Consider the following 13,317-nt stretch of genomic DNA (forward strand, 5'->3'; position numbering starts at 1 on the left):
AAACTGAAGTCCAGCACCACAGGGAATCCTGCCGTTTGATTGGCTGTCTCTAAACTCACCTCCTGTCTGTAAGATTGACCTGTACTCCAAGTCATGTTCTCACGTCTTTAGATAATGTGAATGTACCAAAATCTAAAGCCTTGCATTCAAAATCCTGAGATAAAAGTACACCACTAACACACTTTATCAGCGAGGTTTTAGATGGTATTCCATTGTTAAATTTTGAGCCAGCTGTGAATTGTTCCAGTTCACCTTCATTCTATGTCTCAGAAATCCAAAGAAAAATTGATAAGTTCTTTCTTTTTTTAAATATATTCATCTTTATTAAAAATTGAAAACCTGAACCAGAGTACCAGCAGCAGCTGACTCCAAACTCTCATGTCTCAACCAAGCAGAGTCACATTCAGGGACCCTCTCAGAATAAAGATCCTGGTCTGACACCAGCACCACCAGGTGGAAAGAGATGAAGGTGTTCAGCTTTGTTCTCATTCAACACATAGAGTTTTAATTGAAAGAAAAGGAGGTTGTAATTGTTTAAAACCAACACAAAGACACAAAAGCACCTAGTTTCTGACCAAGCTTGCTCTTGTCATGATGACACAGTAATAACATGAACCTCCAGAGAAGCACTTGAGGTTTTATTGCTTTTATGGGTTCTCTGCAGGTATTCTGCCTTCCTTCTACGGTCCAAAACATGCATTTTAGGTTGATTGATTATTCTAAACTGATTGTAGGAACAAGTGTGAGTGTGCATGGTCCTGAATAGGATGGAACATTTTTGGAAAATAGATGGATGATTTCAGTAAGAATTAAAATATTTTACATGAATTATAATATTGTACCTTTTATAATCTTAACTAAAATGTCCGAACAAGTATCTCTTATTCCTGTTATTGTATCTGGCTGATATAATCTAATGACTGAAATAATCTTTTTTTTTCTTATAGAAATGCATGCAATGTCATCTGATGACAGCCCCCACCCATCAAGATGCGTTTCAGTGTCTTCACTGACCAACTTCATTGTATTTAGAAAACAGAAGCAAATGTAGAATCTGATGCAGAAACAGCTTCTGGAGCTTCTCCAAGCAGCAGGTTACCTGCTGACAGGTGAGGGTGTCAGGATTGGGTATAAAAGCAGCTTCCACCAAAGGTTCAGCCTCTCCAACAAGGATGGGTCGTGGCTCACCGCTTTGGGCCAAACTCCATCAGAGAATCATCAATAAGTTCAGGAAAGAGGAGCTGGGAAAAGCATTTCCACTCAACACAGTCCACGGCTGCATCCAGAAATGTGAGCTGAAGCTGCATCACACCAGGAGGAAGCCATATATCAGCTCTGAGCAGAACCACGGCCCAGTTCTCTGGACTCCAGCTCATCTCAGAGGGACAGAAAGACAGTGGACACGTGTTCTGTGGGCAGATGAGTCCACGTTTCAGCTGCTTCTGGGAAAAACTGCTGAGAAAGAGCATCCAGCTGTTCTCAGAGGAAGGTTTAAAGCCAGCGTCTGTGATGGTCTGGGGCTGCAGCAGAGTCCAGGGCATGGAGGGCTTCATCTGGGTGAAGGTACCACTGATGCACAGCTGGATGTTGGAGTTCTGGAGAGACAGATGCTGCCATCAAGGTGCCGTCTTTTCCCGGGAGGTCCGTGGTTCTTTCAGCAGGACGATGCCAGACCTCATTCTGCAGGACTTCCAGCAGCTTCAGACACACAGAGTGTGTGAGCTCGGCTGCTGCCTGCAGTCCACATCTGTCTCCTGCTGCAGATGTTGGAGCATCATGAAGAGGAGAACCAGACAACCAGGGACTGCTGAGCAGCTGGAATCTGGGATTCAGCAGGAATGGACTCAGATTCCTGTGAAAAACTCAGTTCAAAGCATTAAAAAGAGTCATTAAAGGAAGCTGAAGGAACATGATGGAAACAGCTTTTACTGAGTGTAGATGCTGCAGATTCTATATTTGTCCAAAAACACAAGGAAGTTGGTCAGTTAAGACAATTAAAATCATTTCTTTATTCTTGTGTCTGTTAAATAAAGAGATTCAGATTTAACTGTGTGCTATTATAGAACATTTTCTTGGAATAGGTTTGTGGATTAAGATTTAGTCTGGGCTGTCTCCCACTCCTGGAGAACATTCATTCAGCTTTTCTTCTTTTGTACAAAAAGAAAAATTCACAGATATGACACAAAACAGTTTTATTTAATAACAGAACATTCTGGCTTTGTAAAACTTTTTTTCCTTTACATCGTTGTAAATGTTTGCAATTCTTTCAGACTCAGTAGAGGAAGAAATGAAAGGATCATGAGGCAGTCTGCATTTAGAAATATGCACATGAGTGTGAGAGCTTTTGCAACTGCTGAATGAAACATGGCCACAACATGGAAGCTATCAATGGAAAGAAGGTCAGTCAAGTGAAATTGGGAGAAAGAACAAAACAAATGGGAAGGTTTGTTAAAGGGAAACATACAGATGTCAGAAAACTCAAAGCAATATGCATGAAAATAGAAAATGTCCAACAAAATACATGAAAAACTAATGGTCCGAAACAGCAGCAAATGTTTGAGTAAACTGTAAGAAAGCAGCTGAAGGAAATGTGATTTCCATCCAGAGAAGCCAAAGTAAAGCATCAGTAGCACCTAAAGAGGAGAGAAGCAGCTCACAGCGGCTGAAGAGAAGCAGCCAGGGACTGTGGATGGTTGGATGGAAGTGAGACTCAGAGATGATTCACCAAGGAGACGATGCTGGAGCTTTACTTTGGTCCAATGAAACCAGCACATTTCCACCATCAGTGATGATATGAGCTGATGATGGACCGGGGGAGATGGCAGCATCACCTCTGCAGGAGGTGTTCAGGAGGACACTTTCCTCATCACATCTATCTAAAGGAGGTTTGGTGATGCTGAGCTCAGCTTTCAGGGTGATGATGCATCTCTCCACAGAGCAAAGAGGGTTCAAACTCTTCTCCAGGACAGACACATCAGCCCAATGACATGAGCAGCAAACAGTCTGGATCTCAGTCTGTTCAGATTTAAGGAGGAAAGGAAGAAAATGCTCCATGACGAGCCTCCATCCTGCAGAGCTGATCTGTCAGCTGCTGCACAGCAAAGCTGGAACCTGACTGATGAAGGAGGATGGTTTTCAATCATTCAAGCTGCCAGAAGAGACAGAGGAGCTGAAATGACGTACGAAACCATCATTTCTCCTCTCCTCCAGCTGAGGAAAAGAAGCCAAAAGTTACAACATCTTTATTAAATGATTCTCAGCTAATACATGAAAAAGCTTTGTGTCACATCTGAGATTTATTTCCATGTTTTTGAATAAAAAGGCTGAATGAACATCCTCAAAGTGTTTCATCATTTTAACTGAAAAGGATGTGTGACAGGCTCTGTAGTGCATGCAGTTGTGCGTGTGCATGTGTCAAACATTCATGTCATGTATGTTCGTACAAAACAAAAGGACGAAAACACGCCAAACAGAAGCAGCAGGACTTCTTTTCTTCTTGGTGTGTCTTCCACTCAAAGTCGTGTTATCTCCACCAGACTCATTAAGTTTTTACATGTGGACATGTGGGCCCGTCCTACCTGGTTGGATCAGCTGAACTAGGACAGTACCTCAAACATCTCAGTGAAACTTTCCTGTATAAAGCCTGTGAACAACCCGGTTCCTTGGTTCTGTTAGTATGACCGTTTCCATTTACCATCTCACAGCGAGCAAAGCTGCTGCTGGTGCCAGCTGGGCAGGACATTTTGAATCCCTGCAGCCTAACCTGGCCCACGGGTCTGCTTCAGAGTCACCACACAAAGAGCTGTGCTTCAGGGCTACGATCGGAGATCAACCTTCAAACTGAAGGCTGGCAGATGAGCCCCCACCGGACACCGAAGCCCACAGTACCCCTCGTGTGTTTACAGCCTGAAGACTGTGAATAACGTGCACGTATGTGATAAAAAGCACTGTGTTAGTGAGAAACTTTGCAGGACAAAGATGAGGTGCTGTGTTCCTCTGGAGGACCTCATCTGTCACACCTTTCCTCACTTTGCTCTCTTTTTCCCCCTGTTTAATTTCTCAAATGATTTTATGTCCATGTGACATTATTGTGGTTATTAACCTATGTTTCCCTGTTCCAGCAGGTATCCTTTGAATGGTGTTATGGTGTTTTTCCCCCCTCTTTTCCCTCTTTTCTGTCTTCTCAAACCCCAGCTGGTCGAGGCGGATGGCCACCCTTCCTGGTTCTGGTTCTGCCAGAGGTTTCTTCCTGGTTCTGGTTCTGCCAGATGTTTCTTCCTGGGTCTGGTTCTGCCAGAGGTTTCTTCCTGGTTCTGGTTCTGCCAGAGGTTTCTTCCTGGTTCTGGTTCTGCCAGAGGTTTCTTCCTGTTAAAGGGAGTCGTTCCTTTCCACAGTCCCTCAGGCTCAGGACGGGAGATTGGACTGAAGACAAGTTTCGGTCCAATCTGTTGGTTTCCTTAGCTAGGATATTAATTTTTTTGAATTGGCTCTATATGAATTAATTGGATTATGATTACAATGAATTGAATTCCAATTGGCTTGAATTGGACTATATTACTTAAGTGCCTCGTTTCTGCTCATGTGAAAAGAAGCCGAACCGATTAGCTGCGATGCTTCAAACCAGCCAAAGTTTCCAGTTTCCACTCTGGTTACCTCCACTGCCACATCCTCCAGTTCCAGTTCAGACTCCTTCACCTGTTTCCACTGCTTTCATCACACTTTCACAGTGTGGTGGAACGATCTGTGTTCATTTACGCACGGTGCAGTGCCACAATATATCCGTACTACACGTGCACGTCTCCACGTGAACATGGAGCCGGCAGAGGCGCGGGCAGCGGCTGCTTCACACTCTTCTGCCGTCACACAGGAGGAGGCCGCAGTCTCACAATGAGCCAACACCTCTAAATTAGCTTTGGTTTCATTGAATCTAGAACATATTGTAGTTATTCAGTTTACTGAGACTGTAAAACAAGAAGAAACAAGCAGAACCCAGCAGATCAGTACCAGAACCGAGGAGTTCTGCCAAACATCAGTAACTGTCCAGTGTCAGTAATCTCTGCGATGAGATGAATAAAGTGCAGCTGGTCCCTTCATCAGTCTGACCAGAAGGACCGTGAAAACTCTGCCAATTACTCCTCTCCCCCCCGCCCCCACCCCGGGACCACCAACCTCCCGGCTGATCCATATTACCACCTCACAAAGCTCTAATAAACTTCCTCCGTATCATTTTAATGGAAAAGCAGCGGCTCCCTCTCTTCTCCTCTGTCTGATTCTGGAGGGGATTTCTTTGCTCTTTTCGTTGACCGAGCACAATTGTGTTATTGGAGATAATTAATTCCAATCCCCATCAAAAGGCCTTAGTGGCCCTGGGGCCCCTGTTCGTGGCTTTCTAGTGGGAGAATGAAAGACAAGAGGAAGAAAAAGGCCGAAGGCTGCCGTATTGTGGCTGACATATTCTTCCATAAGGCGCGAGCGGAGAGAAAAGGGGCTGAGGGCTTTAGTGAAATGATACTGGGGGCCCCGGGCCGACACTGACGCTGCCACCGCTGCCGAGGCAGGGTCCTGAGCGGCCCGGCTTCACCCTGCTGGGAACATATGGCTTGTATTACAGCAGCAGACTGGGTGGCAGAGAGTCGGCGGCACAATGAAATATTCTGTTAATGGCTGCAGAAACTCTGAGCCGCAGCCAGGCTGGAAGAATGAAAGAATGATCAAACGGCCCGTTCACCCGCTCAGGTACGAACATTATAACACATTTCAGAAAGCAGCAGATGCCACAAAAACACAGGCAACGCAACATCTCTACAGAGTCAGACGCGCATAAGCCCGCAAAAAGACACCCTGATGTCAGCCCAGTGAAGAAAAGCACGATTTAAACATTGTTCTGAGCCCGAAAAGCCCAAAGAGCCGGAGCACGACGTGCAAACCACACGCGCACACCGTGCACTACCCAGAACGCGGTGTGCGTGTGCAGGGGGCAGCGCTTGCATTTAAACTCTGGGCCCTTTAAACTGACCTGGAGCCTCCTTGTTCCACATGAACTCATTTCTGGGTAAACTCACCGCGAACAGGCGCGTGACACCGAAAAAAGCAAACACATTTTAGCTTTCATGCTTTTTATTTGGGAGAGTTGTGTGAGGAATAAAAGGCAGACATGATTGGAACATAAAGTCATCTTTAAATTGAGCCGGTAAATGAACTGTTCGCTTGTGTTTTTCAGAGTTTCAGTTCTGCGCCACGGTCCGACCCGGCTCCCGTTACGGTTCGTTGCAGCTTTTTGGCGATCATTTCTGCGGATAATTACGGGATCATTGTGGTTTGTTGCTGTGCAGCTGAAGCATGCCAAACATCTTCACATCACAGAGAAATGTGTCAGGATATGTTCAGGTTCACGGAGCTGCGGCGGAGGTCACGGCCCACAAAGACCCGGAAAATCCAGCGACAGCGGCGGCGCCTCAAGGCCGCAGCAGGTCCGCCGTGTTCGGCCCCGAGGGCCGCCGGCTGGGCCCCGCGAGCCGAGGGCCGCCGGCTGAAAACCGCGAGCCGAGGGCCGCCGTCTGAGCCCCGCGAGCCGAGGGCCGCCGGCTGAAAACCGAGAGCCGAGAAAGTAATCAAACAGGTTTAACAGTGTTTCTGACCGAGAAACAGTTTTACCTCCTGGTTGTCAATTGATTTTATTAATGTGTTTTTATTAATTAATTATTAATTCATGTTAGTGTTTGTCATACATTAATTTAAAAAATACACACATATATCTATCTATAAAAGTATATCTATATATATCTATAGATATATATGTGTATAGCTATATTTATAGATCTGTAGATGCGTGTGTCCGTGTGTGTGTGTGCTGTTGTTTCTTCATGCAACTCAAAAAGAAATGTCTTAAATGTTTTCTACAGCATCATCTGACACAGACTGACTGTTTATACATTTCTATATTTCTACAATTATTGGTAAAAATGTATTTATGGATCTGAAAGTTCGGAGAGCAGAAAAGAGTAAAAATGACCTCAAATCAAATCAGTCCTCCTAAAATCTTCTAAATGTTCAATCAAATGAAATACAAACAAAAAATCATTCCGGTCCAGAAGCTGCGAAGTTTCCTTGTTTTATTTGGAAATGACAGAATAAGTTAAGAACATGCATCAGAGTCAAAGCCAACAAAGAACATATACATGGGGGTGGGGGGGGGGGCTTTACCTCTTGAAGAAAACACTCCATTCATGCACCTGGTAATAATCAATAATCGATAAAAGTGAGCTGAGGACGGTCAGTGTTTCTGATGGGGCTGTCTGCAGATAACCAATCAGTGAGCTTCAGCCTGAAGCTGCTGGTGGTGGAAATAAAAAAAGCTTTGTGGCAGCGCCTCTCTTTCACCTGACAGACCGGGTGTAGCTGACCTCCACCTGCCTGAAGGAGACTGCAGATGCTTTCTGGCTCAAAGATCCAGCATGCAAACATCAGCTGGTGGCCTTAGACTTGCTCTGAATGTCAGAGTGTGGCCCACATCAGGCCTTCTGTCAGAGAGCTGAGAGGGGAAACAGGCTCATGAAGCCTGGGCAACATTTCCAGGTGTTTTCACTGCAGAAGGAGGCAGAAGTCTGTCATAAACAGGGTTCACGGCTCTGAATCTGAGTTCTACCAAAGAAAAACAGTATGGAAGTCATCAGGAACAGCCAGAGGCTAATTCTGTGGCGTTTCAGCAGGAATAAAGTCTTCCCATCATTTAGCTGAGGGACTCTTTCTGAGTTTGAGAAGCTGCCGAACTCATATTTTCTCTTTGTACAGAACCTGTTTTACTTCTCCCTGTCAGGTGTCCTCACAAACATCCAATAACAGCCATGCAGGAGGTGCCTCTGCTTTGGATATTTCCAATCTATCCTCCTTTATGGTTATGTTTAGCTCATGGAATCGTGCCTGTTTCACGGCGCTCCATTGACCCGGTAACTATGGTGACTTTACAAAGCAGTGGAGTCTTCTTCTTTGGTGTAAATAAGCTGATGAACACTGAATTTTTATACAATCGTTTCCAGGGCTTTGTGCCAGAGATGTTGGAGCACACCAGCCATGGTGAAGTAAAACAGCCACAGGAACACGTTGAGCTTGAAATGGATCCACTTTTAGACATCACTGATCACTGATCGGTGCTTCTTCTCACTCAAAGCCGAGGGCACAGACCAGATAAGACGCTGGGAGAGGGATCTGAAGCCCAGACAAGCTGAGGCAGGACTGCACTTATTTAGGTGGACTGACCCTTTAAACAAAAAGCCTTTTAATCTATGTAGCGTTTCTCAAAATGAGGGTCGCGACCCCTTGGGAGGTCACGAGAGAAGCAGAGGAGGTCGTGGGAGAAATAACTCCTGATCAGAAAAATGGATTCTGGTCATTAATCTGTGGCCATTTCTGTAAACATTGCCATGACAACCACATCGTCGTCGGCATCGGACCTCTGAGCTTTCTCTCATTAAAACACAGAATCCCAATCTAAAGCCACTGTTTCTCCTCACTGCACCTCCAGAAGCTGTGTGACTAAACCAGGCCGATCAGATGTGCTGGAACAGTGTGCCGGGCTCAATCTGAGGCTTTTTAACACCCAGAGAGTGGCCCTGGAAATGTGGGGTGGAAATGGGGGGGCTCACCTCCACCCAAACATGCAGTAAATGCTCCAGAAACTTCTCACAGCGTCTCACCTTTGGACATGGTGGAGAAGCTTTCTGCAGGCTGCTGCTGTGAAAACACGGGTCAGGCTTTAAGGAAGCTCCTGAGCCTGAGGATGGAGCTTCATCTGATGACTGATGACCACAGACAGCCACCGAATCACTCTGAACATGTGCAGCCTGTCTGAGCTGAGATGGACGTGGTTCCATATCAGCTGCTCAGTCAAAGGAAACAAACCAGTGTGCATACAGCTGGGACCGGTTGCACCGTGTGGTGAGCAGAACCCGGACTGTCAGGTGACCTCACTGAACCCAAACCAGCAGCTTCCTGAACAATGATCCCCATCAGATCAGTGACATGAAGCTTCCTGCTCGGATTCTTTCACTAGAACATGCTGTACGTGTTAAAAAGTGCAGCCTGAAAAGGGTCTTAGGTCCAGAACATCAACAAGTCTTTACTGACGGGGATAAAATCCACAAGCTGCTCAGCATCAAGAGTTTTCATGAAGATCCTGAGCTGACAGACCTGACTCTGTGGGACTCTGCTTCAGTGTTTCTGTGGGTGAAGGCGTGAAGAGAAACTGTTGGTGTGTGGAGCTGGGATCCGTTCTGATTGGCTCAGGGTTCATTAGTGTCCTCCCTGGTTTGGTCACAGTGCAGGAGTTGAGTTCTGCTGTCCCAGAATCCTTCTGGTTTGGCATCATCTCAGCACAGCTGCATGCACAGACTCCGTCCACACAGCACATGCAGCAGCTATGATGAACTGTTCAGGAGGGGCCGGGGATACATCCCCTGGTAGTAGGAGGCCTCCAGGGGCTCCATGGTCCTCCCTCCCAGACTGGACGCCCCCCCAGCATTGTAAGAGGAGTACTGCAGCGCCTCGTACGCCTTCAGGTCCAGTTTGTGCTGCTGTTCTGAGGACGACATTAGGTTGTTGATGGAGAACGGGTGGTTGAAGGAGTAGTGGGGGTCTCCTTTGATGTGCAGCGTGGACTCGTGGGCCATGGGGTGAGGGGGCAGTGACAGGGAAGACAGCAGCTGGGGGCCGGACACCTTCAGGTCTGACACGCCGCCAACACCTCCTCTCAAATCCAGGCCAGGGGGCGAGGCGCCCTGGCTGGAGGAGGGTACCGATGAGTCCAGGAGTCCAACGGCTTTGATGGAGTCTCCAGCAGGAGATGCTCCCCGGGCCCCCCCCTGCTCCTTCCTGCCGTCTGGCTTGGCTGACATCTTCTTCTCGCACTTGAATCTCTTCTGACGGCGCAGGTAGCAGCCATTTTCAAACATGTTCCCAGAGTCCGGATGCAGGGTCCAGTAGGAACCCTTCCCTGGTTTGTCCGGGGAGCGGGACACCTTGACGAAGCAGTCGTTAAAGGACAGCGAGTGTCGGATGGAGTTCTGCCAGCGCTGCTGGTTCTGCCGGTAGTACGGGAAGAGGTCCATGATCCACTGGTAGATCTCGCTCAGTGTCAGCATCTTACTGGGGGCCTGCTGGATCGCCATGGTGATGAGCGAGATGTAGGAGTAGGGGGGTTTGGCGTGCGGGTAGCTTCGCCTGAACGCCTTGTTGTCGCGGGCTCGGCTCAGCCCGCCGCTGCCGTACACCATGCTGGGGCTCATGGTGGGACTCATGCCGCCGTACGGGTTCAGGCCCATGGAGGCCTGCTGGGCCGACACCGAGCTCATACTGGAAGGACTCAGCGCCCCACCCATGGAGGCCACGCCCCCACCCAGACCCGACATGGCCGGCGGAGCTGAGCCCCCCATACCGCCCACCGGCGAAGGACTCAGCCCGGTTCCGCTGTATGACATGTTGAAGTTTCCTGACGTGGTTCCGCTGCTGGACATATAGCCGGACATGGAGCCCATCCCGAGACCAGAACCCATCCCGCCGGCTGCCATCGGAGAGTAGACCTGCGGAGGGACCAGAGTCAGTCACATGGGAACCGAGCAGAACTTTCGAACCCCCATTCAGGACCAGACAACCAGACCCACTTTTACCACATGCGACACATTTAAAGGCCGGTGCTGGTTCGATCACATCTGAAGCAGCTTAATCACATGGAACCGATCAGAACCACAGATTAACCCGGACCGAGCAGGGCTACTTAGATCAGGTCTGAGTTAGTAGATCAATTATAATGAGGATAATAAATCACTTTTCAGCCGTATTTTCCGTGTATTATAATTGTTGATGAATTATTAGACCAATAAAAACAACAAAATTATTAATAACAATAATACTCATTGTGATAATAACAAACCCGTAAATAACTAATAATAATCACAGAAATATGAAGACTAATAATTATAACAATGCTACTAACCACAGTAAAATGACTGAAATATAATAATATATAATAATAAGAACAGTAATAATAATAAGTAATAATAATGACAGTAATAATAATGGCAGTAATAATAATGGCAGCTCAGGGATGAACCTGTGGCAGCTGACTGAAGCGGGTCTGATGTGTGTGTGAAATCAGCTCCATCACAGACGCTCACGCGCTCGTGCCGCGGAGTGGCTCAGATATCAGAGGTCTGTTCTGCTGAGGTAAATGTTGAGGTGGAGCTCAGATATTTCAGCTAAACCAATCCGACCTTCGTTGGTGATTTTTACGGAGAAATGTATTTTTACTTTAATGATAAAAAAAATGCACGTGAGCGACTCACGAGCCCCAGCCGGAGTTGGTCCCTTTGTTTCAACCAGCTGGTAAAAGCTGACAGAAGAAGCAGAAGCAGGCCTGAATGATTTGGGTCAGGACCTGTCCAGCAGCGGTTCTGGAGTCAGAGACATGAGCCTCAGAGCTCTGCTGACTTCTTTTCTGTTTCATAAAAGATCAGCTGATGTGTCTCTGGGTTCATGATAAATGTTTCACTGAATGTGCCGAAAAGGCCGCGCGCCGTCAGAGGATCCATCTCTGAATTTAAAAATAAGTTCAACTCAAAGCTGATTATTTTGTTTTAGCAGAATTTCTCTGTTTGATGTTGTGATTTGGACATGAATCTAAAGTGTGAACCTCTGACCACAGCCTGTACGGCCTGGTCCCTATTTCTGTTATTAATTCTGTTCTTTTTCTCTTCTTTATTCTGTTCTTTTTCTGTTCTATTTCTCTTATTTTTCTGTTCTTTTTCTATTCTTTATTCTGTTCTTTTTTTATTCTTTATTCTGTTATTTATTCTGTTCTCTTTCTGTTCTATTTCTCTTCTTTTTCTGTTCTATTTCTCTTCTTTATTCTGTTCTTTATTCTGTTCTTTTTCTATTATTTATTCTGTTCTTTTTCTGTTCTTTTTCTATTCTTTATTCTGTTCTTTTTCTGTTCTTTTTCTATTCTTTATTCTGTTCTTTTTCTATTCTTTATTCTGTTCTTTTTCTATTCTTTATTCTGTTCTTTTTCTATTCTTTATTCTGTTTTCTTTCTATTCTTTTTCTGTTCTCTTTCTGTTCTTTTTCTATTCTTTATTCTGTTTTCTTTCTGTTCTCTTTCTGTTCTATTTATATTCTTTATTCTGTTCTTTTTCTGTTCTCTTTCTGTTCTTTATTCTGTTCTTTTTCTATTCTTTATTCTGTTCTCTTTCTATTCTATTTATATTATTTATTCTGTTCTCTTTCTGTTCTATTTTGTTCTTTTATTTAATTTTTTGTTCTTTTCTTTTCTTTCTGTTCTTTTTCTGTTCTCTTTTTGTTCTTTTATTTTATTTTTTCTCTTTCTGTTCTCTTTTTTGTTCTTTTATTTAATTTTTTCTGTTCTTTTTTGTTCTCTTTTTGTTCCTTTTTTCCTTTCAGTAACTAAGTAAAATGTCATTTTTAAAATAAATTAAATTTCTGATGAGCTCTTTTGAAGTTTTTCCCTCCACTTTGACTTTTTTAATCTAAGTTATTTCCCCGGAATAACTCCTTTTTTATTTAAACAGAACATGTTTCCTTCCTTCACTTTTCCTTCGACTCTCTGTTTGCGGGCATCTTTCGTTAAGCTTAATTCTTTTTAGTTTTTCCAGAGAACATCGACATAAACAGAAGCGACTTTGGTCTGAACCTGATCTGGTTTTGCTGGAAAACTAATTTCCGGCCATTTGCTTAAATCTGTCGCGGATCTGGACCGGGCTAACCCGGCACTCTGCATAAAGCGGGCGCACAGTGACCGACCTCCTCGCTGTAGTATCCGCTCCAGTCCGGAGCTTCGTGTCCTTCCATCTTCACCGTGCCCAGCATGACGGGGGCCCGCAGCCGGAACACGGATCCTGGAGGTCCCCCTCTGGTTCAACCCTGGTCCCCCTCTGGTCCTATCCCGGTCCGTGAATCTGCGTCCTGGTCTCGGCTGAAGCGCTCCGAGCTCAGCCGATACGAGCGGAGAAAAGCGGAGAGTGAGGAAGAGGAGGAGGAGGAGGAGGAGGTGATGGTGACCTGCGGACTGATGTGATCCTCCTCTTCCTGAAGGTCCAGCCCTCCTCAGCACCCATCTCTTCTCATTCCTTCACTGAGCCTCCACCTCTCAGCTCATCTGAATTCACGTCAGACTGAAGTCATGTTGCGGCGCATCATTTCCAGGGAAGTTTGGATTCCTAAAGATGTGTTCAGAACAAAGCAGTGAGAGAAAGGCCGAAGCTCATCAGCACGCAAACCGATGGAGGGAAGCTGCTGGAGTGGGTTAGG

The 13,317-nt window shown here is 45.8% G+C and overlaps 2 protein-coding genes across 2 annotated transcripts in view; both read right to left on the minus strand.

Annotated features, from left to right (window-relative positions):
• The window catches only part of clec14a (C-type lectin domain containing 14A), a 483,122-nt gene that overhangs the window by 447,046 nt on the left and 22,759 nt on the right, over positions 1-13,317 (minus strand). The gene's annotated exons all lie outside the window — the stretch shown is intronic.
• On the minus strand, positions 8,959-12,998 carry foxa1 (forkhead box A1). The gene is made up of 2 exons (XM_072365447.1): positions 12,811-12,998; positions 8,959-10,574 (listed from the first exon to the last, which is right to left on the minus strand). The coding sequence occupies exons 1-2, from the start codon at positions 12,874-12,876 to the stop codon at positions 9,414-9,416; spliced, it is 1,227 nt and encodes a 408-aa protein (XP_072221548.1). The 5' UTR covers positions 12,877-12,998; the 3' UTR covers positions 8,959-9,413.

This window comes from Leuresthes tenuis, unplaced genomic scaffold, assembly GCF_036924035.1.
Source record: "Leuresthes tenuis unplaced genomic scaffold, fLeuTen1.0.hap1 SCAF_15, whole genome shotgun sequence".
NCBI lineage: Eukaryota > Metazoa > Chordata > Actinopteri > Atheriniformes > Atherinopsidae > Leuresthes > Leuresthes tenuis.

Coding starts and splice junctions, on each gene's coding strand:
- foxa1 (XM_072365447.1), bottom strand. CDS start 12,876: ATGCTGGGCACGGTGAAGATGGAAGGACACGAAGCTCCGGACTGGAGC. Junction 10,575..12,810: donor GCGGATACTACAGCGAGGAG/GTCGGTCACTGT, acceptor GTCCCTCCGCAG/GTCTACTCTCCGATGGCAGC.